General features: G+C 46.3%; 1 protein-coding gene across 1 annotated transcript in view; it reads left to right on the top strand.

Annotated features, from left to right (window-relative positions):
* Positions 1-25,813, top strand: part of NCAPD3 (non-SMC condensin II complex subunit D3) — a 79,286-nt gene extending 53,473 nt beyond the window's left edge. The window contains 16 exon segments of the mRNA XM_049778432.1: positions 2,417-2,441; positions 2,444-2,530; positions 2,617-2,729; positions 5,226-5,459; positions 6,201-6,280; positions 15,806-15,943; positions 16,341-16,474; positions 16,654-16,853; positions 18,919-19,029; positions 20,179-20,307; positions 21,321-21,439; positions 21,545-21,681; positions 24,207-24,284; positions 25,007-25,078; positions 25,157-25,217; positions 25,290-25,813. Of these exon segments, the coding sequence (XP_049634389.1) occupies positions 2,417-2,441; positions 2,444-2,530; positions 2,617-2,729; positions 5,226-5,459; positions 6,201-6,280; positions 15,806-15,943; positions 16,341-16,474; positions 16,654-16,853; positions 18,919-19,029; positions 20,179-20,307; positions 21,321-21,439; positions 21,545-21,681; positions 24,207-24,284; positions 25,007-25,078; positions 25,157-25,217; positions 25,290-25,398 (1,827 nt within the window). The 3' untranslated portion in view covers positions 25,399-25,813.
* Positions 25,814-27,599: the final 1,786 nt, after the last annotated feature.

Below are 27,599 nucleotides of genomic sequence, written 5' to 3'. Positions count from 1 at the left end.
AGTCACTCTAGCTAGATGTTAAAACAATTGATCAGATATGTTGCATTCAATATAAATGAAATACTGTTATTGCAAATGTATACAATTCTTTTTAGCAGGATAGGAGTAAAAATGTTCTTAATCTAGGATGAGGGCAACCATATTTGGCCATGAGTGAATGCCATACTCAATGCTACTACTCAGTTTGTCTTGCCTTTTATTTATTCATTTATTTTTTGTCTTCACTTAAAAAAAACTCTTTGCTCTTTGCAAGACTGGTCCTCAAGGCTATTAATTCCCATAGCCAGTGCCTAACGCTCTAAATCTGAATGATAATCTAGGTGGATAGGAATATTCTTGATGATGTCTTCATTTTATTAAGAGTTGTGTGTGTGTGTGTGTGTGTGTGTGGTGTGTGTGTGTGTGTGTGTGTTGCCATTCTTTTCTGGCTCAATTTTTTGTTTTTTGTTCTTTTTTTTATTTGGTTTATTGGTTTTTGGGTCACACCGGCAGCGCTCAGAGGGTTATCTCCTGGCTCTATATCTCAGAAATCACCCCTGGCAGGCCACAGGGACCATATGGGATGCTGGGATTTGAATCACCATCCTTCTGCATGAAAGGCAAACGCCTTACCTCCATGCTAGCTCTCCGGCCCCTGGCTCATAGGTTTTTATTTGATAGATCTGCTGTGAATCTTATGGGCTTTCCTTTGTGTATAAATTCTTTTTTTTATCTTGGTACATTTAGTTTTCTATTTTGTCTTTGAATTTTATCATTCTGAGCATAATGCGTCTTGAAGTCTTCCTGTCCAGGTCTATTTTCTCTAGAACCCTTCAGACCTCTTGGATGTTAGTGCCTGTACTACTCAATACTCAACTCTGGGAAATTCTTCATCTACTTTTCCAACCTGTTCTCATGGCTTCATCACTCCCATATTGCTCCTCTTGAGTTCATCCCACAGCTCTCTGGTGTACTGCTCATTTCTATTCAGACTTCTTTCCACCTTCTGTTCTTTAGTAGCAGATTTCCTCCATATCTTCTTGGAGCTCCTCAGTGCTTTTCTCAGCTGCTTGTACTCTGCTGCCCAGAGTATTGAGTTATTTAATATTACCTCATACTCTTCATTTCTGCTTGTAGTCTTCTTATTTTGTCTCTCATACATTCTGTGTTTAGTTGACTACCTGTACCATTGTTTCTTTAATTGCCTGTACCATGGTGATACTAAAGTCATGTTGAAGATTTCTTCAAGTGGTTGAGTCTTCTCTATTGCTGTTTTTGCTCATTGAACTTGGAAGGCATTATCCCATTGAGTTTGCAGTGTTCTTCTGTGCTGAGGGTGAGTCTTTGTATTTAACACCCCTGGACCCAGGGTTTAAGGTGCTCTTCTTCCCTGCCCATCTTTATCGAGTATAGGAAGTATAAGTGAGAACAGTAAAGAGCTGCAGGGCCACACATGTCAGGAGATGTGGAACTGAGCCCATGGAAATGGTGGAAGATAGAGCTGGCTGGATGTAGCAACAATCAGAAGTTCAGGAGATGTGGTGATAGGCTTACTGAAATAGTGTAGCAGAATTGTTTATTGACCTAATCATTATTTTCTCACATACTTGCTGTCTGGGGAAAGTATGGTGATATGTATTTCATCCACTTAAATTCTGTGAGCAGACCGAAGTCTACATGAATTGAGATTTCAGAATGTCCGATGTTTTTAGAAGGTTTTGGCCAGAGTTCTGAAAAGTCTTGTTCTTCTCGCTTGTCTTGGCAGGCACTATCCAAGTAAAGAAAATGCATGTTATGGCCCAGACTGGTGCTTATCCTCTAGTTAAGGTTTCTCTAACCCTTCATTATGTCTGAGCTCAGTAACACAGCCCCCGAAAACATTGTTATTATTTTCCCAGTTATTAAATCTGGCACTCAGATCTATTCTTCATGAAAGATAGGAAGACTAATCTATGAATATTATTTGCTTAATACTTCTTACAATATCATGTATTAAATATTTTCTTAATCTACTAATAGTATGTTCAAGAATGCTTAAATGCACTACACTTTATTGACTTTCTTGCCATAGAATAAAATCTTATTGAACATATACTTTTTGTTTGTTTGTTTGTTTTTTGGGTCATACCCGACAGTGCTCAGGGATCACTCCTGGCAGGCTCGGGGGACCATATGGGATGCCAGGATTTGAACCACCGTCCTTCTGCATGCAAGGCAAACTTCTTACCTCCATGTTCTCTCTCCGGCCCCTGGTCACTAATTTTGTTGAATTGGTTAAGTAGTGATTTATTTTATTTTTTATGGAAAATATTTTAATTTGGGGACCATGAAAAATGTCACTGTACTTATTTAGTTGGGCTAATTTTTATTTTGTCTTAGTCTTACTACTTACTTTTCTTTTGTCCTAGTCTTACTGCTAAATTCATTCTCTTCATAGGTGAAGTACATTTTTACCTTAGGTGATATGCCCAGCTCTGCCCAACCAGGGTGGAGAAGAGAACCTTCCTTCTCATTCAGTCCATTCTGGCTGCCTCTGCTGACAAAGACAGTGGTGAGACCTTGAATTGTCCTTGGCACCTACTGTCTTAAGGCTGACTTGATGGGAAATACTAAAACAGCCTCTTCTCTTCCCCACAGTACTAGCCTCTCAAAGCAGCAATGAAGGGCCTGCCTCTCAGCCACTGGCGCAGGACCGAGGCTCTACCATGTCATCTGTGATACGGGCACATGCAGTTATTACCTTGGGGTCAGTCGGGCTGGGAGGAGCAGGGTTTGGGTGGCTTGTTCCTTGGAGGCTTTTCCCTTATCTCAGTACAGATTTAAGTTAAAAATTGATGAAAGCTCTAGTAATCGTACAGGGGGTTGGCACTTGCCTTGCATGTATAGACAGCACTCTCTGAATAAAGCTGGTACAGAATCCAGGGTAAGCCCTGAGCAATGATGGTCTGGCCTCAAACCAAAAGACAAACTTATTCTGTTTGCTGTGGCTGTTGGAACTGGAGGATAGGAGATTATTACTGATAGGACCACTCATGCTCTAGGCATGACCAGGCTCTAGTAAGAAGAAGGGCGATTGCCTCCACCATCTTTACTTGTTTTGTGTCTTCCTGGTTTATTTACTAAATATATTACTCCATGTGATTTTTTTTTAAAAGTCTTTCTGTCACATTATGACTTCTGTTTATTAAGATCTGTATACCAATCACTGCCCTAAATTATGGAAATAAAAATATACATTTCAGTTTGGTTTTTGAAAGAAAATGGTTTATTTAGTTTTTTCTGAATAGACAGATTAGCTATGAAACCAATTTCTCCATGAAGCCAACTGTTCATCTTGAAAAGATTCATCTATACTTACCATTTAAGGTTTTCTTTAGTATGATTGAACAATTTGTACTCAATAAGTTATGAAAACTGTATCATATTGGTTATTTTTTTCTTTTTTCTTTTGTTTTTGTTTTTGTTTTTGTTTTTGGGCCATACCCTGCGGTGCTCAGGGGTTATTCCTGGCTGTCTGCTCAGAAATAGCTCCTGGCAGGCACGGGGGACCATATGGGACACCGGGATTCGAACCAACCACCTTAGGTTCTGGATCGGCTGCTTGCAAGGCAAGCACCGCTGTGGCTATCTCTCCGGGCCCGGTTATTTTTTTCTAAGTATACCATTGAAAATAAGATAGAAGCATTCACCAGGCTACAAAAAAATAGAGACTAGCCTTTCTTCTTTCCTTATGAGTAGGAAATAAAGCTAAGCAATTTTTCTGCTAACCAACTCAGATTTAAAGTTCATTGTTAAACTCAGCATTTATAGATTATCAAAAATAAACAATATCGGTCTTATATGCAACTAGCCTGGGTTCAGTCCCTGGCACCCCAGATGGGTCCCCCATTCTACCAGGAGTGATCTCTGAGTGCAGAACCAGGAGTAAGCCCTCAGTACTACTTGGGTATACCTATCCCCCTCAAAAAAAAAAATATATATATATCATTAGCTAGGGTTTTTTTTTTTTTATTATTTTTATTGTGAACAAAGTGAGTTACAAGTCTTTCATTAGCTAGGTTTTATTGGTTATTTTCCAAGTCAATACTCCAAAAATTCAAATGTTGGCTTGATTAATTGATTTGGGGGCCACACCCTACAGTGCTCAAGGGCTTCTCCTCACTCTGCAGGCAGAAGTCACTCCTGGCAGGCTTGGGACCATATGGGATGCCAGGGATTGAACCTGGGTTGGCCACATGCAAGGCAAATGTCTACCTGTTCGGCTATCACTCCGGCCCCCAAAAGTTTACTATAAGAAACATCATTTGGACACAAAATGGACCTGTTACACTAGCAGTCTAAGGGGCTAAGAGTAGTTGTATGGGGTGTACACTATGGTGGAGGGAGGTCAATACTGCCAGTGGGAACAGCCCTAATTCACTGTCACTATGTAACTGAAATACAACTGTGAAAGACTTGTAATTCACACTGATCTCAATTTAAGGAAAAAAGATCATTTGGGCCTGGAGTGATAGCACAGCAGTAGGCTGTGCATGCCGCCGACCCAGAATGGACCCAGGTTCAATCCCTGGCATCTCTCATAGTCCCCCGAGCCTGTCAGGAGTGATTTCTAAGTACAGAGCCAGAAGCAACCCCTGAGAACTGCTAGGTATGGCCCCCCAAAAAAGAAAGATCATTTGACTATATTTAAAGGAACCTTTCTGGTCTGTTTTCCTTTGATGTTTTTGTGAGTTTTTGTGTCATTTTTCCTTTTTCAGGGTGTAGGGCCCCAGATAGTGCTCAGAGGTTAATCTTGTATCTATACTCAGAGGTCACTCCTAGTGGTTCTCAGGGGGACCATATGCAACACTTAATATTGAATAAGTCAGTCATAAGCAAGGGTAGCAGTTTAACCCCTCTACTATCCCCAGCCCTGCATTTTTTTGTTGTTGTTGTTTGTCTTGTTTTGGGGGCCACATCTGGCAGTGCTCAGATTATTCAGGTTATGATCCAGGTTATTCCTGAATCAAGGTTCTGTTCTCAATGATCACTCCTGGTGGGTTTAGGGGACCATATGAGATGCCAGGGATTGAACTTGGGTCAGCTATGTCAAAGGCAAGTGCCCTCCCTGCTGTACTAGCTTTCATCCCCTGCCTTGCAATTTTTTACTTCCTTGGATTAAATATAATATATAATAAAATCCCCTGGAGGAAATTGAAGCTTAGACTGTAATAGTTAAAACTTTGAACTCTTTTTTGGCAGGTAAGCTCTGCTTGCAGCACGAAGATCTTGCCAAGGAGAGTGTCCCAGCCCTCGTTCGAGAGCTGGAGGTTTGCAGTGATGTGGCTGTGCGCAACAATGTGATCATTGTGCTATGTGACCTCTGCATGCGCTACACTGCCATGGTGGACAAGTACATTCCCAACATCTCCATGTGTCTGAAGGACTCTGACCCCTTCATCCGAAAGCAGACGCTCACTTTGCTCACCAATCTCTTGCAGGTACATATCAGAACTGTCCCTCTTCTCCTTATCGCTTTTCCTTCTGGAAATAGCAAAAGCTGTGTGTTAGTTTGTCATAGACTCCACAAATAAAGAGCCTTATCTGGGGTTAAAATATATTGTGAGGGGAGTGGAACAAATTATATTGTTGTTTTCATGTTTAGCATTTACACTAATAATACCCTATATTTATTTTGGGTGTTTGCTCCAGTATCTATCTGTCAAGGATTATAATGGCCCAGTGTTACAAATCCACACCACATAGAGAAAAGCAGATGAGTAACTGCTTTGTTCCCTTTTTACACTAGTCAGCAGGCATATACCACCTCCACCAAGGGCTCCAAGAAGCCTACAAGGTTCTTCTCTGTCACTTGTACAAGGAGTTGTGGACTGTAGGCAGTGGTGATAATCTCACATTAGGAACAAAGGTTCATCCTGTAGTGTTCATAAATTAATCTTTGTTCTTAAAGGGGGTGGAGGGACTTTGAGTTCTGTGTCTGTTCTCATGTGTTCTGTTCCTAAGAAAGGCACTCTGGCACTACCCCGAAAGCCAGGAGTACTTTTTCAGAAACAGTAGAAAGAGATCATGTTCTTTTCTCCCCACATACCCCTTCACCTCTAACTGATCCATGATAGGAGTACTGCAGGCAGTTGTATGGTTGACATACACCTTCTAATGTGCTGTGTGACTGGATATACTGCTGACCTTCCACCTGACATCACTAATTTCTCTTTGCACAGGAGGAATTCGTGAAGTGGAAGGGCTCTCTGTTTTTTCGATTCATCAGCACTCTGATCGATTCATGCCCCGACATTGCCAGGTAAATTTTCCTCACACCAAACAACTCAACAGTTTACCTCATTTTTGGTGGATCTTAGACCTTTTTTTCTCTTAACTGGATTAATTATTTAGGATTTAGGGAGCATTTTTCGTTGTCAGACAGTTAACTATGATTTGTTTTTTGGGTTTTTGTTTGTTTGTTTGTTTTTTTAAGAAATACTAAACTGGGCCTGGAGAGATAGCACAGTGGCGTATGCCTTGTAAGCAGCCGATCCAGGACCAAAGGTGGTTGGTTCGAATCTCGGTGTCCCATATGGTCCCCCGTGCCTGCCAGGAGTAACCCCTGAGCACTGCCGGGTGTGGCCCAAAAACAAAACAAAAAAAAACTAAACTATGGAACAAAGCTTTATTTTTGCATGTAAATTTAAAAGAGGGCTTCATCCAGGCTGATGTGAAATAATTGCATCAGTTATTTGGGTCCATGGAAGCCTATTGCCTCAAGTAAAGACCACGACTCTTCAGAGAATGCAATAGCAAAGGCAGGTTTATTGATTCCAGTTACCTGGGGGCAACTGGATCTGTCATGCAGGCTGAAACCAGAGGCCCTGAGCAACTTGGGAGGCATCTTTTATAGGCCTAAGAGGTTTTAAGAGAGGGTAGGTATGGAAATCAGGGTTTGTAAAATGCACCAACCTCTAGTCCAGGTTTAAGCACAATGTCCAATCTGACAGTCTGCCCATCTTCCACTTTATTTATGGCAGGTATCCCTGAGGGGGTATTCTCCAGCTGGTGTTTTCATTCTTTAAGTTTGAGCAGCCTTGCTTGTGCATCCTACCAGATGTGCGTTATCAGTTGATTGTGATGGGAACATCCTGCTGAGAGTTCATGTTGACCTGCTCAAGGCTTAAGAAGATTTCAAGGATGGAGGGGGGTGGAAGGCAGTGGAGGCGAAGGCAAAAAAAAAACTGCAAGTTCCATAAGCATCTTAAGCATCTATAACAGTTACATTTGATTAATAATTGGATTATAATTAGCTACTATTACTTTTCACATCTGTATCATGTCATATATCATACTGGATAGTTTAGTCCCTCGATGGCGAACCTATGGCACACATGCCAGCAGTGGCATGCGAAGGCCTTGCAGCTGGCACATGGGAAGGTCCGCAATTAAGATATGTGTCGCGGCGGGAGGCAAGTATGCAGGAGTCTGCTTTGCAGGTCACCTGGCTACAGGGTTGGACTGGCTGTTGGGAGGACCGGGCATTGTGCAGCAGTTTGGGCACTCGGGCTCAAAAAGGTTAGCCAGCACTGGGACTCTAGTACCAACACTGACTTTATTGACTGCCTCAGTTCTTCATTTATTTGTTTGTTTATATTTGATTTTGGGTTCACACCCAACAACACTCAGGTGTTACTCCTGGCTCTGCACTCAGAAATTACTCTTGGCAGTGCTTAGGGGACCATATGGATGCTGAGAATTGAACCCAGGTCAGCCATGTGCAAAACAAACGACCGACCCACTGTGCTGTCACTCCAGCCTACTACCCCGGTTCTTTCCAGAGGAATAATGAAGTCTTTAGTAAACCAAAGGGAGTACTGAGGTCCTCCCCATTGGGAGTTTCTTCTCTTCTACTTTCCAATAAGCTTTTGTTTCAAAAACTACACACACACACACACATTTTGCCTTGCACACGCTAACCTAGGACAGACTGCAGTGCAATTCCCCAGTGTCCCATATGGTCCCCCAAGCCAAGAGCAATTTCTGAGCATATAGCTAGGAATAACCCCTGAGTGTCACTGGGTGTGGCCCAAAAAGCAAAAAAAAAGAAAAGGAAAGTATATAATATAATATAATATAATATAATATAATATAATATAATATAATATAATATAATATAATATAATATAATAATCTCCTGTATTAGTCATTAACCTTCTACTAATTTGTTATGTAAAATGCTCCTTCTGGGGAAATTATACCCAAAGGAAATCAGATAGAAATTTTCCCATGGAACTCAGAGTAAATCACTAGAGACCATATTTAGAACCAGAGGGACTATTTTAGTCAATGAACTCTAAAAAGACTTCCCCAACTGTGTTGGCTTTTGCCATTGATTCAACATTCTGTTTTCCAGTTGAAGACTTCCTTTAAGAATTATTCACGGGGTCAGAGAGATATCATGGAGGTAAGGCGTTTGCCTTGCTTACAGAATGATGGTGGTTTGAATCCCAGCAACCCATATGGTCCCCCGAGCCTGCCAGGAGCGATTTCTGAGCATAGAGCCAGGAGTAACCCCTGAGCTCTGCCGGGTGTGACCCAAAAACAAAAACAAAAAAAAAACCTTAGGGGCCGCCGCGGTGGTGCTAGAAGTAAAGTGTCTACTTTTCCAGCACTAGCCTAGGACGGACCGCGGCTTGATCCCCTGGTGTCCCATATGGTCCCCCAAGCCAGGAGCGGCTTCTGAGTGCATAACCAGGAGTAACCCCTGAGCGTCACCGGGTGTGGCCCAAAAAACAAAACAAAACAAAAATTATTCACATGGGACCGGAGAGATAGCACCGTGGTAGGGCATTTGCCTTGCATACAGCCGATCCAGGATGGACGGTAGTTCGAATTCCAGCATCCCATATGGTCCCCCCAAGCCTGCCAGGAGCGCCTTCTGAGCATAGAGCCAGGAGTAAGCCCTGAGCACTGCCAGGTGTGACCTAAAAACCAAAAAAGAAAAAAAAAAAGAATTATTCATATAACATAGTCTAGGTTAGGGGCCAGAGTGGTGGCACAAGTGGTAGGGTGTTTGCCTTGCACCCCCAAGTCAGGAGCGATTTCTGAGCACATAGCCAGAAGTAACCCCTGAATGTCACTGGGTGTGGTTCCCCCCCCCCCAATAAAATATAGTCTAGGTTAGTAAAAAAGAATATTTTTTGGATTTTGGGTCATACCTCACTCAGGGGTTATTCCTGGCTCCTATTTTTGTCAGCTCTTATACTCATATACTTTATATTATTTAAAAATATCCAAAAATCAGGCCCGGAGAGATAGCACCGTGGTAGGGCATTTGCCTTGCAAGCAGCCGATCCAGGACCAAAGGTGGTTGGTTCGAATCCCGGTGTCCCATATGGTCCCCTGTGCCTGCCAGGAGCTATTTCTGAGCAGACACCCAGGAGTAACCCCTGAGCAATGCTGGGTGTGGCCCAAAAACCAAAACCAAAAAAAAAAAAAAAAAATCCAAAAATCCATGTAAAATCTATTGTTATACAGCTGATGAGAAGTAACAGGTAAATGAGAACAGATTAAGAGATATTTTGTTGGTTTGGTTTGGTTTGGTTTTTGGGCCACACCTGGTAGTGCTCAGGAGTTACTCCTGGCTATCTGCTTAGAAATAGCTCCTGGCAGGCATGGGGGACCATATGGATGCTGGAATTTGAAACCAACCTTTGGTCCTGGGACAGCTGCTTGCAAGACAAAAACCGATGTGCTATCTCTCCGCCCCCCAAGAGATATTTCTTAATAGGGGCTGGAGAGATAGCATAGTGGTAAGTGTTGCACGCGGCCAACACAGAAAGGACCCAAGTTCGATTCCCAGCATCCCATATGGTCCTCTGACCCTGCCAGGAGCGATTCCTGAGTGCAGGGCCAAGAGTAACCCCTGAGTGCCACTGGGTGTGACAGACAGACAGAGAGGTGGGGGGGGGAGGGGAGGGGAGGAGAGGAGAGGAGAGGTGAGGAGAGGAGAGGAGAGGAGAGGAGAGGAGAGGAGAGGAGAGGAGAGGAGAGGAGAGGAGAGGAGAGGAGAGGAGAGGAGAGGAGAGGAGAGGAGAGGGGGGAGGGAGAGGGGAGGGAGAGGGAGAGGAGAGAGAGAGAGAGATTTTACTTTAGTAAGAATATCAGTGCCTTTGCAAATACATAGATACACTGCCCCCTTAAATCTTTTCATTTTATATCAGTATTCTGGGAGAGGTTCAAATGTAGACCATAAGTCTCAGCTTTAAAGCTGCCTTTTCTAACCATAGTTTAAATTAATCTGGCTCCTTATGTTTAGAGGAAAAGTCAGAAAGTCCTTGAGGCCAGAGCGAGAGCATAGCATTTGCCTTGTATGCAGCCAATCCAGATTCACTCCATAGCATTCCATATGGTCCCTCAAGCCTGCCAGGAATAAATTTCTGAGCACAGAGCCAGGAGTAACCCCTGAGCACTGCTGGGTATGGCCCCAAAACAGAACAAAAGAATAATCTCCTTAAATACATTTTCCCCTATAGCTTCATCTTTTAATAGATACCTACTAATACAGGTCTTTAAGAGAGAGCTTGATAGATGATTATAGGTCTTATGCCACTTGCTTGCATACATGTGAATATAATCCCCTGAGTATGACCAGGAGAGATCCCTGAGCACAGAAACAGGAATAAACCCTGAGCTTTGCTGAGTATGTTATATAAAAAACAAGCAAACAAAAAGGCCTTTTTTGTTTTGTTTTGGGGCCACAACCAACCAGTGCTCAGGGATTACTTCTGGCTCTACACTCAGGGATCACCCCTAGTGGGCTGAAGGGACCATATGGGGTGCCAGATATTGTACCTGGGTGGACCCATGTTAGGCAAACACCCTACTCGCCATACTATCACTCAGGCCCCCCCAAAAAAGCCATTCAAATAGACTGCAATGGCAGAGCTTAGGAGGTTTTTTCTGGCTCAAGTGGAGTCCCCTGAAAACTTAGACATGGACAAATTTGTATGACGTTTTCAAGATGGGGGGAGAGGGATCCAGGGGAACCCAATAATACTTAACCAACCACTGAGCCAGACTGTTCCATCAGGGGCTAAAAGTGAAGATCTGCTTGGGCCCTGTGTACAGAGCTCTCCAGAACCCCAGCCAGCAGTGCTATGGGTCCATGTGGGCTGGGTTTGTACTTCATGTTCTCCTCACCACTGATTTCTCTCTCCTCAGCCTCATGACTTAGTAGGTCTGTTCAGGTACATCCCAAATTGGATGTCCAAAGTTGTCTGATGTATTTTCCTTCTGCCTTCTAGGGGGTGGTTTTGTCATATCATCAGAGAATGATACTCATGTGATAGGCCCAAGGTGGCCCTTTAGTTCAGCAGGTGCTGAGGAGGCTTGAGACTGCAGTGATGGAAATAAGATCTCAAGATTGAATGGGAGGAATGACAGAGAGAATCCCAAGATTGAAAAGGAAGGAATGGCAGAGAAGGCCCCAGGGAACAAAGGTTACTGAGGATGTTGGGCAGTGGTATTCAATCTTTGGTCTATAACTGATACAATTTCCTTTTGGTCCCATGGGCAGGGCATTGCTACTTCCATGTTAAGTAATGGAGGGACCCAGACAAGTGAACAAAGGGGTGTCAATGCCATGCTCATTCATGATGAGACATTAGAGCAATGCACAGCAGCTCATATCCCCTCCCATCATTTTGAAGTTAATTTTGAAGTTTTCTCAGAAGTTCAAACTTAATATGATTTCCCTTTTTGCTGACTCCTTTGTTGTTGTTGTTGTTGACTCCTTTTTAACATTTGGACCATACCTCATGATGCTCAAGAATCAACTCTTATTGGTGCTTGAGGGACCCTATGGGATGCCAGGAATCAAACCTGGGTTGGCCACATGCAAGACAAGCACTCTCCCCACTGTACTGTATCTCTGGCCCCTTAACTCCTTTTTAAAAAATTAAATATAAATAGCTAAATCTTTATTATTAGATTTAAAATAAACCCATAAAATGCTATTACAAATAATCATTTTATTTCTGCATTAGCAGTGTGTGAAATTTTTTGCCTGTTCCAGGCATGAAACAGGTGGAACCAAGAACTCTAGAGGAGGTAGCAAGAATAGAGGGGTCAGAGGGCCAGAAAATGGGGGAATCATGTTTGGTCCTGAGGTGGGCATTCTGCTCCTGGGGTACATGTGTGCTGCAGTCCAGGACATGATGCTGAGTGACTCTGAGTATGGGCAAGAGGACTCAGGACTCCATAGGATTTGGGAAGGTCTCTGAGTCTATTTTTAGGTACCAGAGATGGGGAGGGGGGTATGGCCAGTAAACTGCAAAATTGCTCCCAGCTTGGAGCCCCGAACTGGGTGGGCTATGGCAGGGTCTTATCTGACCCACAGACTTGTCATCATATCTGTGATCCATGGTACAGATTCTTCCTCTTGAGCATAGATCTCCTCTAATATCCTCTCTTGGGCCAGGCTTCCAGGACAGGGTTTCAAATGGACAGAGGTATTCTCATCCCTTGGAGGAAACCTGCCCAGTTTCCTAAACCCAGCGCAGCAAGATTGATTGCAGGTGCATCCAAAGAGAAACTCATGTGGTTAGAACTAGATGGAGGTCCTGGGGGAGTTTCCAGGGAGTAGTCAGCCACCCATTTCTGTCCATTCCCCTTCCATGTCCCCTCACGTTCCCTGGCCCCTCTCAGTCCCTGCCTCTCCTGATGGTCCTTTTCTGCAGAGCACTCTTGGTCACATGCTTTGTATTGTGTATGTGGTATCTAATAACCCACTGGACAGAAGCTTCCTTGCAAGAGGCTGAGCCTTCGTTTCATTTTCTGATTGCTCCGGGTCAGTCCCTGAAATATCTGGATACCATAGACTAAGTTGGGGAAGGTCCAGCCCTAGGGCCACGTAAAGCCTGCAAAATCCTGAGGTCTGGCTTTGGTATGTGGCAGCTCAAATGCTTCCCATGAGCTGTGATCTGCTGCTATATTGTGTGACCCACGAATGGCATCAAAAATAGCCAAATACAGGGCCAGAGAGGTTGCACAGCGGCAGGGCGTTCGCCTTGCATGCAGCTGATCCAGGAATGATGGTGGTTCGAATCTCAGCATCCCATATGGTCTCCTGTGCCTGCCAGGAGCAATTTCTGAGCGCAGAGCCAGGAGTAATCCCTGAGTGCTGCCAGGAGTGATCCAAAAACAACAACAACAAAAAGCCAAACAGCCCTGACCTAGCTGACTGGGCCAATCTATCTGGTTAAGCGGGTCTCCCTTCCTGCTTCACTGCTCCCCCATACATCCCTCCCAAAGCTGCGTACTCCGTCAAAAACGACAGCCTCTCCCTGAATGGAGATAGGCTATTCTTCAGTTTAGGGTATATGATTAGCTGCTCGCCCCTGCTAGAATCTCTAAACAAGCTCTCAAACAGCCCTGACCTTGCTGTAGACCTGGCACTGATGAATGAATGAAAGAGTGAATGACTGAAGAATAAACATCTTCAGGGGCTGGAACTAACTGGAGTGCAGAGAAGCTACACCACTGGTATCTTGGGTTCTGAGCAGAGAATCCTTAAGGAATGTGCACACCTGGACAGATAGATTAAGTTCTGGGCTGGACAAGGAGAGCAATGGGAGCTGGCAAGCTGCATATAACCAGGAATTACTTGGTAGAGCCAGGCTGGGAAGGAAAGCAGTGTAGATGGCCAGGGATCATCCTGGTGGTTCATAAATAGAGATCCTAGCCTGTGGGCCAGAGCTCCTGCCCTAGTGAGAGATAGGCCCATGATGTAAACCCCAGCAGAAATACAGGCACAGAGCCTTTAGCAAGCATTTGGTAACAACATTGGGCAGACATAGGGCCACCCCTATAGTAGTGGGGTTTACAGGAAGTGCTTCTGCAAATCAGGCCCAGAGCCCAGGCACCCACATAAAGGCAAGCTTTCAATTCCCCACCCCAAAACCGGTTTGTGATGCCCCTTACCAGGTTGGATAGGAAAGGGGTAGATTCTCTTTCCTGTGGTCCCATAAAGGTGCTTGAGAACAGAGTGAAGTAGGAGTCAGGGAGCTTTTCTTCTAGAGCACTCCTCAACTTCAGGGAACATTTCCTCTTGAGCACTCAGGCCCAGCATTAGGGAGCATTTTCTTCTGAGCACCTGGGCCCAACTTTAGCTGGGCTCCTGTTTTTCTGTCAAGGTTCAATATTGCTGCATCCAGCTGTACCCCTTGAGTGGATATCCCCTTGTGCTCCTGCTGAGCGTCCTGGAGTTGAAGAGAGTGAGGGAGAGGCTGCTACTTCTCATGCTTTTCTGCCCTTCTGTTGCCTAGGATGTTCCCAGTTCTTACTGAGTATTCATTAAGAGCTGCCTTGTGGGGGGCTGGAGAGTTAGCACAGCAGCATTTGCTTTGCAAGCAGCCAACCCAGGACCTAAGGTGGTTGGTTCGAATCCCGGCATCCCATATGGCCCCCTGTGCCTGCCAGGAGCTATTTCTGAGCAGATAGCTAGGAGTAACCCCTAAGCAATGCCAGGTGTGGCCCCCCCCCCAAAAAAAAATAAAAGAGCTGCCTTGTGCACAGCTGATAGATGCAAGTGTAGCAGGGACGTGAGCACTGGTGATGTCACCCAGACCCTGGCAGTTCTGACCACACAGCTCAGGCCCATTGGACTCTCTGCGTACCCATGCTCTGTGCTACCTGCTTGATGCTTACTGTGAGTGCTCAGTTCACACCACGACCTCCTCCCTTCTGCTCTCCTCTTTCCTAGGTATATATCTGCAGTAGAAAGTGGGTCTTAATGCTTAAAGCATCATTGCACACAGCATGCAACTGACGGGTCCGTCGCTGACTGCACTGGACCGTGCCGGGCCTTTCTCCCTGGTCCAACTCTGATGTTTTCATAGCTCCCCTTCTCTTTCCTGGCTGCAGCGATGGGCTGCATACACGTGGGGACATGCACACATACTTAGGGATACTTGCATACACCTGGTAGTTCTCACATTCTCTGCTATGTTGCAGAAAGTTCCTCCTGGCTGTTCTGTGGCACTTGCTCTGGCATGTGTTTCTGCAAGTGGGACTTGCAGCTGCATTTCTGAAGGTCAAAAGCTCTAACAGGTGCACTTCCCTGAGTGCCCACAAATGCAGGACACTGTTGGGGAGAGACATGGAGGGTTCTCCGTCACTCCCCCAGCACCCACTGTGCAGGGGAGACAGCACCTAATGAATGCTGCAGTGAAAGGAAACCTGATGGGCATGGTGTGGCCCAGGGCAGCTCTGTACACACATACCTTTTTCGTTCTCCTTCGATGCTGTCATAGCTATCGCCATTGCATAGGTGTGACTTGTTTTGTCTGTGTTGTGTGGGTGCTGGTGACATCTGTGTCTGTCTCTGTGCCTTTCCAGGACTGTGGTCAGGGGGACAGAGTGCCCAAAGCTGAGGAGCCTATTCTCAGGGTTAGGTCAGTCCAACGGTGGACGGTACTGGGGTGTTTCTGTGTTCTATTACAGTTCTCAAGACAATTGCTTGTATACAGGCTGGCACATGTGAGGTCCTGAGTTGAACTCCAATACCCTGTGACTCTCCTCAGTCTTCAGTCACTGGGGACGATGCTGACAGAATTGTAGTGTCCTCCTTAGTCTGGGAGCAGACCCCCAGGAGGCCATCAGTTGTAGTTGTCCCTCTGCCGAGGGGGAGGAACCACAAGCCCCATTTGTGACCAACTTTGACCTGGATAGGCTGTGTGCCTCCCACAGTGGCACATTGGGCAGAACTGGGCCTGGAATGTCCAGGCTGTCCACCGTGACCGGGTGGTCTCTTAATGGTCACCCCTCCATTGCCTTGCAGCTTTGGGGAATTCTGCCTGGCTCATCTCCTGCTGAAGAGGAGCCCATCCCTATTCTTCCAGCACTTCACTGAGTGTATCTTTCACCTCAATAACTATGAGAAGCACGAGAAGTACAACAAATTCCCCCAGTCAGAGAGGTGAGGGGGGGACAGGAATAAAGTAGCAGGAAGAAGGGGCACAGGGGAGGGGATCCAGAGTCTGAAGGAGGCAGCTGGAAAGCCAGGGATGGGGGTGAGGGAGTTGGCAGCAGGAAAGGGGGACGGCCAAACTCCAGGGCAGGAGAGTCAGAGCCAAGGTGGTGCAGCAGTATGGGAGAGAACCAGGAGCCCTGGGAGGAAGGTGGGGAGCAGAAAAGGGGGAGAGCCTGGGTCTGGGTGGAGACTGCAGAGGGGTGGAAAGAGGGAGAGCTGAGATCAGGAAGGAGAGGGCCTGAGGGGAGGTAGACAGCAGGAGTGAAGGAAGTGCCTGTGCTCCATCTGTCCTGGCATTTGGGTCTGGTGAAGGCTGTCAGGTAAAATAGCCTGTTCTGTTTAGAGAGAAGAAGTTGTTTACCCTGAAGGGAAAGACAAACAAGGAGAAACGAAGGCGGATCTACAAGTTCCTTCTGGAGCACTTCACAGATGAGCAGCGGTTCAACATCACATCCAAACTCTGCCTTAATATTTTGGGTAGGCCTAGTGGGTTTGTGGGGAATGGCTCTGAGAGCAAAAGGCTGAGTTGTTCTTCACCCAACAGATGTGTCCCAGAGAGCCCTGGGACATTTGGAAGCCTTCTGCCCTTGCCAACATCAGTTCTGCCCTCCCCCCTTGAGGCGCATGATTCCTCAGTGGCCCTTCTCATGTCCCAGCTTTATTTACCGATGGCCTCCTGCGCCTGGACCTGGAAGCCAGTGAACTGCTGTCAGACACGTTTGAGATCCTTAGCTCCAAGGAGATCAAGCTGATGGCCATGAGATGCCGGCCAGACAAGGACCTGCTGCTGGAGGAAGACGACATGGCCCTGGCAAATGTGGTTATGCAGGAAGCACAGAAGAAGATCATCTCTCAGGTGAGATTCAAAGGATCTGGCTGCTGACCTGATTCTCCAGCTAGACCTTGCTTTGAGACAGTGACCCTGGGAACTCATTTTCTCCTGGAAAGGGGGTTGTCTGAGCTGGGTCCCCATGCCTGTCCAGATGTGCCACAGGGATCTCAGGTCCCCCGAGAACTTTTTCAATTTCTCATCTCCTTCCCTGGCCAGGGCAGAAAGGACTATAGGGAGCTTAGAAGCTCTGGGTCTCAGGAGCTTGCAAGTTCGGCGACTCCTCTGGTTTCTTTCTCAGTTCAAAGATACAGGCTGGGAATACTTGCAGCTGGGACTGGCGATTTCAACTCAGGGCAGCCCAAAGTCAAGTTCTTGCTGTTGTTACATCTCTTCTTACAGTCTGTCCTCTATCTTAGACCGCCTGTCCAGTCTAAGCTTTCATTGTCCAGCTCGTCAGTTCTCAGCAGCTGTCTCTAGTTTCTATCTCAGCTGTCTCCTCGTGCCAGAGTGATCTTCCGAAGCACACAGGACTTTATTCTCTTGCGTAAAAGACCCAGGCAAGCTCATTGTAAGGGCAGCAGGGAATTTGGGTGAGGGACTGCAAATGACTATGTTAATTGCTTGACTTGTGTCTTAGTCAAACTCATCACAGGGACATCTTATCACATATTTTCTCCACCTCCCTGGTGACAGCTTTAGTATGTAGGCTGATGGCTACTGTTATCTTAAGAAGCAAATTCTGATCTATCTGGACAATTCCCCATGCTTGGCCGCTCCTACCATCTCCTGTCCTGCCCTGTCTTGGGTACTTTGCCCCTGTCCTGTTAGGGCCCTTCTTTTAGTTCCACCTGAGTACCACCTATCCCCCCAAGGTGCCTTTTTTTTTGGGGGGGGGGTTTGGGGTTTTGGGTTTTGGGCCACACCCGGCAGTGCTCAGGGGTTACTCCTGGCTGTCTGCTCAGAAATAGCTCCTGGCAGGCACGAGGGACCATATGGGACACCGGGATTCGAACTAACCACCTTTGGTCCTGGATCGGCTGCTTGCAAGGCAAACTCGTTGTACTATCTCTCCAGGCCCATCTCAAGGTGCCTTTTTAAAGAAGCCTTCCCTCATCAACTCTGCTCTTTACCTGTCCTCACCCCACAGCCTCCTACACTCTGGAGGTAACTAAGTGGAAGCCTGGACAGTAGCTGTGTCAGCCACTGAGAAGTTGTTGGATAGTGTTGAGCAAATCATCTTAGCCATTTTCAGAGACACTCTCTGAGCGTATCATCTATAGGCTCTTTATTAGTTTCTTTATTAGTTTCTTGTGGAACTTTTATGTGAATCGATGTTGAAAAATGAGTGATGTAGTAGCATATACTGATGACTGAATGAGGACAGGAATATACTTTAGGTTCAGAAAGATTCATCTTTTTTTTTTTTTTTTGGTTTTTGGTTTTTGGTTCACACCCGGCAGCACTCAGGGGTTACTCCTGGCTCTATACTCAGAAATCGCTTCTGGCACACTTGGAGGACCATATGGGATGCAGGGATTTGAACCACTGACCTTCTGCATGCAAGGCAAATGCCTTACCTCCATGCTATCTCTCCGGCCCCAGAAAGATACATCTTATATAGCTGGGCCAAAGAGTAAATTTCAGTACTTAAAAATATATGTCACAACACATTATTGTACACAGTAATCATTTATGGTCAAGATTCTGACGGCTATGGCTCCATGTAACAGCACCACTTTTCTATGAGTCATTACTCCCAGAGATGTAACTGTCATATTGTTGTTCCTCTGTGTCCGGATGACACTAGGAGCTCCAGAGAGAGAACATGGTGTGGAGATTGTGCATGTGCCTGATCCCAGTAGGGCTGTATGAGAGTAGATAACCCAAAACAAGCAAAAATAATGGTTTTTCCCTGTCCTTCGCCAAACCTGCAGGGTGGTTTGGAGTAATGTTCATAAAACTTCCAGACAAAGGAAGGAGTTATGTCCCCACCTGAGACCCCAGCATCACAAGTCAGGAACAACCAGCTGTAGTGAAATCAGACCTGTCTCAAGGAATCCCACAACTGAAATGGCCTTTGTCCTTTCAGGTTCAGAAGAGGAATTTCATTGAAAATATCATTCCAATTATCATCACTCTGAAGACAATGCTGGAGAAAAATAAGATCCCAGCTTTACGGGAGCTGATGAACTATCTCAGGGTAAGAGACGGCTGGTGGCCTAGCAACAGCTCAGGTTCCTGGGCCACCAACAGTGCACACAAGTCAAGGACCACTGGAATCAACAACATGGCAGCATTTCTAGTTTAACTGTACTTCTGGGAAGAAGGGGGAGATAAGCCTGAAGCTAGCCTAGCCACCACATGGTAGGTGTGTGGCCTGGGTGACATCTGGATCCCTTTTGAAGACGTCCTCTGCAGGCCTCAGAAGTCATGGGTCATCAGAAACACAAGTTCTCCCGTTCAGTGACAGCAAATGAAACTTCAAGTTATTCTTCTTATATTGACTCGTTGAAGGGGGGAGTGTCTCCAAGCTGTGCTCAGGAGACTGACTGGCTACTCCTATACTGGGTCATTGTGATTTACTACTACAACCCTGTGGTTCCAGGGTCCCCCAGCAGTGCTCAGGGAATTGCCTGGTTTTAAACTTAAGAAAGAAAAGGACAGGGGCCGGGCGGTGGCGCTGGAGGTAAGGTGCCTGCCTTACCTGCGCTAGCCTAGGAGACGGACCGCGGTTCGATCCCCCGGCGTCCCATATGGTCCCCCAAGCCAGGAGCGACTTCTGAGCGCATAGCCAGGAGTAACCCCTGAGCGTTACCGGGTGTGGCCCAAAAACCAAAAAAAAAAAAAAAAGAAAAGGACAGAGCTTAGACACTACAGGACTGAGAGGCTCAAAGAAAGAAACCCACCCCACGTGCAGCTCCCACGGCGACCTGGCCAGGCTCTGACCCAGAGTCCCCAGGGCTGAGTTTTCTGTGCAGTCTCAGTGGGTTTGGGTGCAGGAAACTGCCCTTGGCAGCCCAACTAAACGGTCTCGAGATGCCTGAGGGTCCCTCCCCTGATTGTGGCTCAGACTGCTCATCTGAGGAGCTGGCGGCTCTCCGTGGCTCTTCCATGTCCTGTAACGGCTGGTTCCCCCACCAAGGAATCCAGAAATTAGTCATAATTGCACCTAGCCAGAAGCTTCCAGGGGCAAAGAACTAACTGTCATATCAAGGTCCCTGAGTGGGAGGGAGGCACAGGCTCACTGCCTGGGCAAGTGCCACAATGTTCATTCAACCTGCAGTGCTCAGCTGAGGCCACCTCCATGCTCCCTTTTACTGCAGCCTTAAAGGTGCCCACTCTGTTCCAGGAGGTGATGCAGGATTACCGGGATGAAGTCAAGGATTTCTTCACAGTTGACAAGCAGCTGGCATCTGAGCTGGAGTACGACATGAAGAAGTACAACGAGCAGCTTGCTCAGGAGGAGCTGCAAAGACAGGTGGCTGGAGCTGAAGGGACAGTGCCCATGCAGGTACCCAGCCCTCCTCAGGTGTGCCTGCCTGTCCAGAAGTTCTCTCACTAGACACTGGGATGCGCCATGGGCTGCAACATGCTTTTCTCGCCTGTGACACACAGCTTTTCTCGCAGGTGGCAAGGCCACTGGGTCCCTTTAGTGAAGGAAAGTCCTCATGATCAGATCTGGGGGAGTGTGTGGGCACGGTGGGTCATTTGACCCAGTGTGAACTCCTTTCTGTGAGAGCAGGCAGGGTGGATGCATTGGAGAAATGAGAGCCAGCTGTTCTGCTTACAACTGTCCTGGGTCTTCGTTGTGCATTTTTATCATGACTTGTTTTTGAGCCACACCAGAAGGCGCTCCGGGCCTACTCCTGGCTCTGTGCACAGGGATCATTCCTGGGAGGATTTGGGAGGACCATATAGGATGCCAGGATTGAACCCAGTTCAACCACATGCAGAACCAAGGCTTTACCTACTGTGCTATTCCTCCAGCCCCATCACTTTATTTTCAACCTTTCAGCAGACACGTGGAGTGTGTCAAGGTACACTCCCAAAGCTAGTTGTTACTTGGGACACCTTAGATGACGTCCTTAGATGACCTACTGCTCATTTCAGATCCCTATTTCTTGCTTTCCTGAGAAACCCAGACATATCTACTGTATTACAAAAGATTTTCTCTGATCTTTTTTTTTTTTTGGGGGGGGGGGGTTAGGTTTCTGATTTTTGGGCCACACCCGGCAGCACTCAGGACTTACTCCTGGCTCTGCTCTCAGAAATCGCCCCTGGCAGGGTCCGGGGGATACCAGGAGTTGAACCGGGGATTCGTCCTGGTCAGCTGCGTGCAAGGCAAATGCCCTACTGCTGTGCTATCTCTCCGGCCCCCGCTCTGATCGTTGATGTCTGCACAAGGCATCTGTTTCTGAGAAGTTTCGATGCTGGGCTGATATGGGTCTCAATGGAGCCTGGAAAGATTCCATATCTCTCTTTCTCTCTCAGGTTGCTACAAGCATTACCACACCAGCCACTGCTGACCAGGAGAACCCCACAGTGACTCCTGTGGGGAACCAGTCCCCTCTTCCTGTGGGCTCAGTGAAGAGGTTACTGCCCAAGGCCAGGTAGGAGCCTGCCTTTTGCTCTGAATGCATGTAGATGTGGGATGTCTTTGAAGGGAGGAGACATCCCTAGTCTTTATGCTCTGTGTGCCCTCCTTCCCTCTGCAGACGCATGTCCCTGAGCACAATTGCCATCTTGAACTCGGTCCAAAAAGCCATGGAATCCAAAAACCAGCGTTGGAGCCTTGGTGCGCTACCTTTCCATATGACATCCAGGAGCCTGGAGCCCTCAAGGGGCAGCCAAGGTGAAGGATTCCCAGGTTCTCATGCCCAGAGAGAGCACAGAACACCCCATCACCCTTCCCTGGTGGTCCATTTTATTGTTTTTCTTGGAGAATGGCTGTTATCTGGGCAGTTGAGATCCTGGGTAAGAACATGCAGTTTTAAGGATCTGGACATGAGGAACCACAATGAGGGCACATTCCTTCTGTCTTGTAGTCTGCATACACATTGGATTTTATTTTTAACACTAAGCTGAGCATGCCTTCTGTTTCTTCACCTGTTTCCTCCATGTACAAATGGTGAGAAACAGGAAATATTCCCATCGGGTTTATTCTCCACATTTTCTCCCAATGACTTTACCATTTGTCTTATAGAAATGCTGTGCCCTCTTCTTAGAAATTAAGGTGCTGGGACCTGATCAATAGCACAGCTTGTAGGGTTTCAATCCCCAGCATCCCATATGGTCTCCTAAGCATCATCAGGAATAACCAGTAATAAACCCTGAGCACTCCAGGTATAGCCCAAAGACAAAAACAAAAAAGGGGCTGGAAAGATAGCACAGAGGCAAGACATTTGCCTTGCAGGCGGCTGACCCAGGACAGACCCAAGTTCGATTACTGGAATCCTATATGGTCCCCTGCCAGGAGTAACCTGAGCGGCACCAGGTGTGATTCCCAATTACCCCCCCCCCCAAAAAAAAGAAATGAAGGTGTTTATAGACTAAAATGATCACTCTATGGGGTCTCAATTTGCACAAGAAATCAGTCAGTCACAGGAAAAGGTGTGTTTGGGCCGGGGATGTTGATCCGCTTCATAGATCTTATATAAAAGGGAGAGACAGAAGAAAAATGTCTGCCACACTTCTTGCTCTTTGCTGCTTTCCCTGCCACTTTTATTATCCAGAGTTCAACATAAATCATCCTGAGGGTCAGGGTTGATATAATTAAGTGCACTTGTACTAACTCAGAAAAAGTGAAAGGAAAAAGTAAAATGATATTGTAGGTATATGACAACAACACTCATTTATGGAATGTTAAGAAAGATAATATGGTAGGTAATATCCAAAGACAGTGGAGGGCCAGTCCTGGTCAGTAGTTTTGTCTCAAGTAAGGCGTACAAAGATAGAGAAGGAGCCACAATGACAATAATAGTTGATCACTATCATGAACAGGTGATCCATGACCACTCTGAACGAGAACTGGGTGCTGAAAGGAGGTTAAGTGGTCATGGTACCCCTTTAATAACAATTCTGCCCACCACAGTGTCTAGAAGGGAGAGACTTTTTAAAATTTTATTTGTATTTATAGCTTCTAGATAGGGGCCCCTGCTTTTACAGAGCCATAGAACATGAATCATCTTGTTCTGCCTCACATTTATGTCTTCATAAAACTGAGAAAAGGAAAAAAAAAAGTGGATGGAACCCAGGGACCAAGAGGTCTTAGGAGAGTGAAAATAAAAAATGGTCAGCCCTAAGTATCCAAACCAATGTCAAGGGCAGCAGAATCAAGAGACCCAAACTATAGCAAGAAACATGTACACAAGATGGACCTGTTAAACTAGCTGTCTAGGTGCTAAGGGTGGAGGTAGAAGATGTAGGCTGGGAACTATAGTGGAGGGAGGTCAGCAATGGTGGTGGAATGGCATAATTCATATGTAACAGAAATACAAGTCTAAAATACTTGTAATTCACATTGGTCTCGATAAGGAATAAATTAAAATAATAAAAGGGAGAGACAGAAGAAAAATGTCTGCCACAGAGGCAGGCAAGGGGGAGAGCAGGAGGGATATTGGTGGCAGGAAATGTGCACTAGTGAAAGGTGTTGAACATTCTATGGCTGAAACTCTTATCATGTGCAACTATATAACTATTTCATGGTGATTCAATTAAAGAATTTATTTTGGGGGCCACAGAGATAGCATGGAGGTAGGGCATTTGCCTTGTATGCAGAAGGACGGTGGCATGCAAGCCTCCCAGCATCCCATATGGTCCCCCGAGCCTGCCAGAGCGATTTCTGAGCATAGAGCCAGGAGTAACCCCTGAGCACAGCTGGGTGTGACCCAAAAACCAAATAAAGGAATTTATTTAAAAAAGAATGTTAAGGGGCTGGAGCATTTTTCTTGCATGCAGCTGACCCAAGTTCTCAAGCCTGCCAGGAGTAATTTCTGAGTGCAGAGCCACCGGATATGCTCCAAAAACCAAAATTAAAAAGGAAAAAATAATTTTTTAAAGAAAGTGCTTTCAATATTTGAGGAACTGCAACAATGGAGCTCCTTGAACACTTGTGTATATAATCTTTCGAGTACTTTCCAACTATAATTTCAAACTGCCCTCTACAGCCTCACAGATACCCCACAGTGGTCTCTCTTCCTCTGAAACTCGAGCCATCAGCTGCCCATGGATTTCTTCTCCATGTCTGAATCCTAATGAGAGTGAAGAGGGCCCCCTCTGTTTGGGACAGACCTGCATGTATCCAGCTGTCTTGGGGGCTCTGTCTGGTGTTGTCTTTTTCTTTCTGGACAGATCAGTTAACTGTTTGTTTCATTCCAGCCTCTTCGTACAGCCCGGAACAAGAGTCTAGTGGTGCCATCAGTGGTGTGATTAAACGAGCCATCAGCACCCCCAAGAGTAAGTGGGGCCCGGGAAGGTGTGGGGGACTCCACAGTAAGGGCTCTGCTGCCTGGAGGCTTGCATGCCACGTGACACTGAAGTGACTGGCTGACAGGCCCAGCCAGTGGCCAGCGGCACCCTTCTGGTCCAGTGTTTTGTTTTTGGTTTTGGTTTTTGGGCCACACCCAGCAGCTCAGGGGTTATTCCTGGCTGTCTGCTCATTAATAGCTCCTGCAGGCCCGGGGGACCATATGGGACACCGGGATTCGAACCAACCACCTTTGGTCCTGGATCAGCTGCTTGCAAGGCAAACACCGATGTGCTATCTCTCCAGGCCCTGGTCCAGTGTTTTTACTGGCAGCTCAGAACCTCAATCACATCTCCAGCCTACTCAGCCACTTGCTCCTCTGTGTCCTTCCCTCATCCCAAACAACCTGGGACTGTCTCGCTCTGCGGTGGCGAGCTGAACACAGTGATGGCCTCTCACTCCGGCAGGGTTGCTTGTGTGCGCCCTAGGCCTCCTCTTACCTCTGATTTCAAAGCAGAAGTTTCGGATGTGGGTAATGAGCCCCATGGGCTCTCTCCATTGTTTAAAGAAAACTGCCTAAGCAGGAAGTTTTCTTGAAGTTTTCTGGAAGTCTAGGTTTGACTGCCACTCAGGACTGACCACTGCAGTGACCCCGTTGGGTCCACTTGGTGCACAACCTCTACTAAAAAAGAAATCCATGTTCCTTCCCCAGACACCATCAGTGATGTCACGTTCGAAGCCAACATCAGCTACATCACCCCACCAAGTTCTATTCCAGGCAAAGGCAAGTCTCAGTCCCCTACATGGTGCAGAGCCATTTGTCACAGGCAGCTCTAGACCTGTGTGTGTTTGATCCTTTCAGACAAAGCTGAAGCCCAGCCTGAAGAGAAAGATATCTTATGTTTATCCTTGTCCAACAAGCCGTAAGTTGACCAAGATCTCTTGGGGGAAACATTCTTTTCCTGTCAGAACAACTGTAGCTTTTCTTCCCCTAGATCTCCCCAGCCTCAGCTGTGGAATGTGCAGTTGCCAGCCAGGAACAAAGACAACCCAACCTCTAGTCGGCGGTCACTTCGCAAGGCCCCTCTGAAGACCGCCAATTAAAGACGGTACATTCCAGGCACATCAGGAAGAGCAGCACCATCCTACACAAGGAGTGGAGTTCACTTGTCTTTCCTGCCACCCCTCCCCCCACCAAACTTTCACCATGAAATAAGAACCTGCTTATTTGTATAGTTGGCCATTCTTTCAGATTTCTTTAAAATATGGTTTATTTTTCTTAAAAGTGTGAGCATAAGAGAAATGCCTCAGCTATTTAATAGCTCAGCTTCTCTCCACTGGATATCCCAGTTCTTTTGGATCCTTATAAGCAGCTTTTTGACAGAATCCCTTTCCCATAGCTAAGGATAGTTTTCATTGTAGTATTTTTCTATTCTTATAAAAATGGTAGATTTTTCTAAAAAGTGTATGTACAGCTTTATAAACATGTTGAAACAATAAAGGTCAAACAAAAAAAAAATACAGCTTTATAGTATTCAGTGGAACTTTTCGATTTTTGTAATAGGACCTAGAGTGGAAGTTACTTTTACTTATATGCAAGGCTGACAAATAGTCAAGCCCCATCCTGCTTGTATGGAAGAAATGTATGTCTTGAGGATCCTATCTAAGTTCCAGCAGACACCATCCCTCCTGCACTGTGGGCAGGCCTCAGCCACAGGGGAGGGATGAGACAGTCATGAGTCTAGTACTGCAGAAGTCCGAGTGCTGTGTGTCCTTGGATAAGGCTGTGACCCTTCCCCACTCCCTGTGTGATAGAGAGGCACCCACACAGCACTGCAAGAAGGAACACAGTAATGGGCAGTGAAGAGAAAATGAGGCACAGCTGATTTTTATTTTATAACGAGGTGTTAGTACAAGTCTGCAGCATCTATGTACACCACAGCCACACCAGTCTTGTGCAGGTCAAGATCAGCACCCTCTGTTACACTGCACAGTGACAGTCACTTACTTCCTACTCACTGCCAGGCCTACCCAGTTCACACGGCCCTGGAGCAGAAATTTCCAGTAGCCAACAAGGGAGACCACAAGGCCACTCCATCACTACAACAATCAGAATGAGGTCCTTCATGAGAGGAGGTGAAGGCGAAGGTGAAAGGGGCCTAAGCACCCACAAGGCAGCCGGTACTGACAGCAATAGGGGAGTTGCCTGCAGCTTACATCAGATACGCCCTCAAAATAATCTTATAACTTAAAAACTAAAGTCAGCAGAAGTCTCATTCAATTAAAATCAAATCAAATCAAATCAAACATTAAGACACAGATTCAGCCTGGCGATTGAGCTATACCCAGCAGCTGCCCCAGCAATGTCAGCCTCTGTGGGCACCTCCTGGCTGCTGGCTGCCTCCAGCCTAAGACTGACAAAGCAACTTGGGAGTCTGCTCCTACACCCTGCATGAGGATGTCTGGGTAGCTAAAAACAAAAACAGAACATCCTTGGTGCGGGCAAGCTCGCCCTGGTCTTTCGGCTTTTAGCTGGGCTGCGCTGCCTGAGGCTTCAAAAGACAAGACATCCAGAAGTGTGGAGCAGAGAGGCTTTGTTTCCTCAAGTGAACGCTGGGCTCTGCAGATTAAGACTTGCCTTTGGCTGGGACAGACATCCCAATAATACAAAAGAGAAAATGATGGATAAAACCATCATGGGGTGCCCACCTCCAAACTGACCTGGGTGAACACATGCATTTGGCACATTAAAGCTGCTGGGCGCATGCCAATCCAGTTAGGGATGGTCAGTGGCACCTCTGTGGACACAGATGTCCATGTCAGTGGGATCTCCTAATGCTTTCCTCTTGTGCATGGCACCTAAGTTCTTGGGTGCAAAACACCAACACTTTTGTGGGGGAAAGGAATGTTCCAGCAAGCCTCCTCCAGAGGATTCCTAGAACTGAAATTCTGTTCATCCCTGGCATTTTCCAATTTGACCCTAGTAGCTTGGAATGCCTACCTTGAGCTAACTTGTTTTTGTAAAAAAATAGGTTATTTAACATTTGTATGACAACATATACACAGTTTAAATAGAAATTTTCAGTAATCAAAATACATCTTTAGCAAAAATTTAGAATGTAAAAGGTTATAAAACCCCCATGGAAAAGCGGGACATTTCAGTACCATATCAGAGTTAGGCTAAGGTGAAGCTCCTCACTTGGACCCTTGAGGCAGACAAGCTCCCCTCCCACCCAGCAGGCTTGGTCCCTGCCTGACCAAGTGGAAAGGAGCAAAACCTTCTGGAGGGGGACCGTCACATCAGA

The sequence above is a fragment of the Suncus etruscus genome, chromosome 8, assembly GCF_024139225.1.
Source record: "Suncus etruscus isolate mSunEtr1 chromosome 8, mSunEtr1.pri.cur, whole genome shotgun sequence".
In the NCBI taxonomy this organism is placed as follows: domain Eukaryota; kingdom Metazoa; phylum Chordata; class Mammalia; order Eulipotyphla; family Soricidae; genus Suncus; species Suncus etruscus.
The sequence above is the reverse complement of the archived record's forward strand: the minus strand, read 5'-3'. Positions and strand labels throughout refer to the sequence as shown.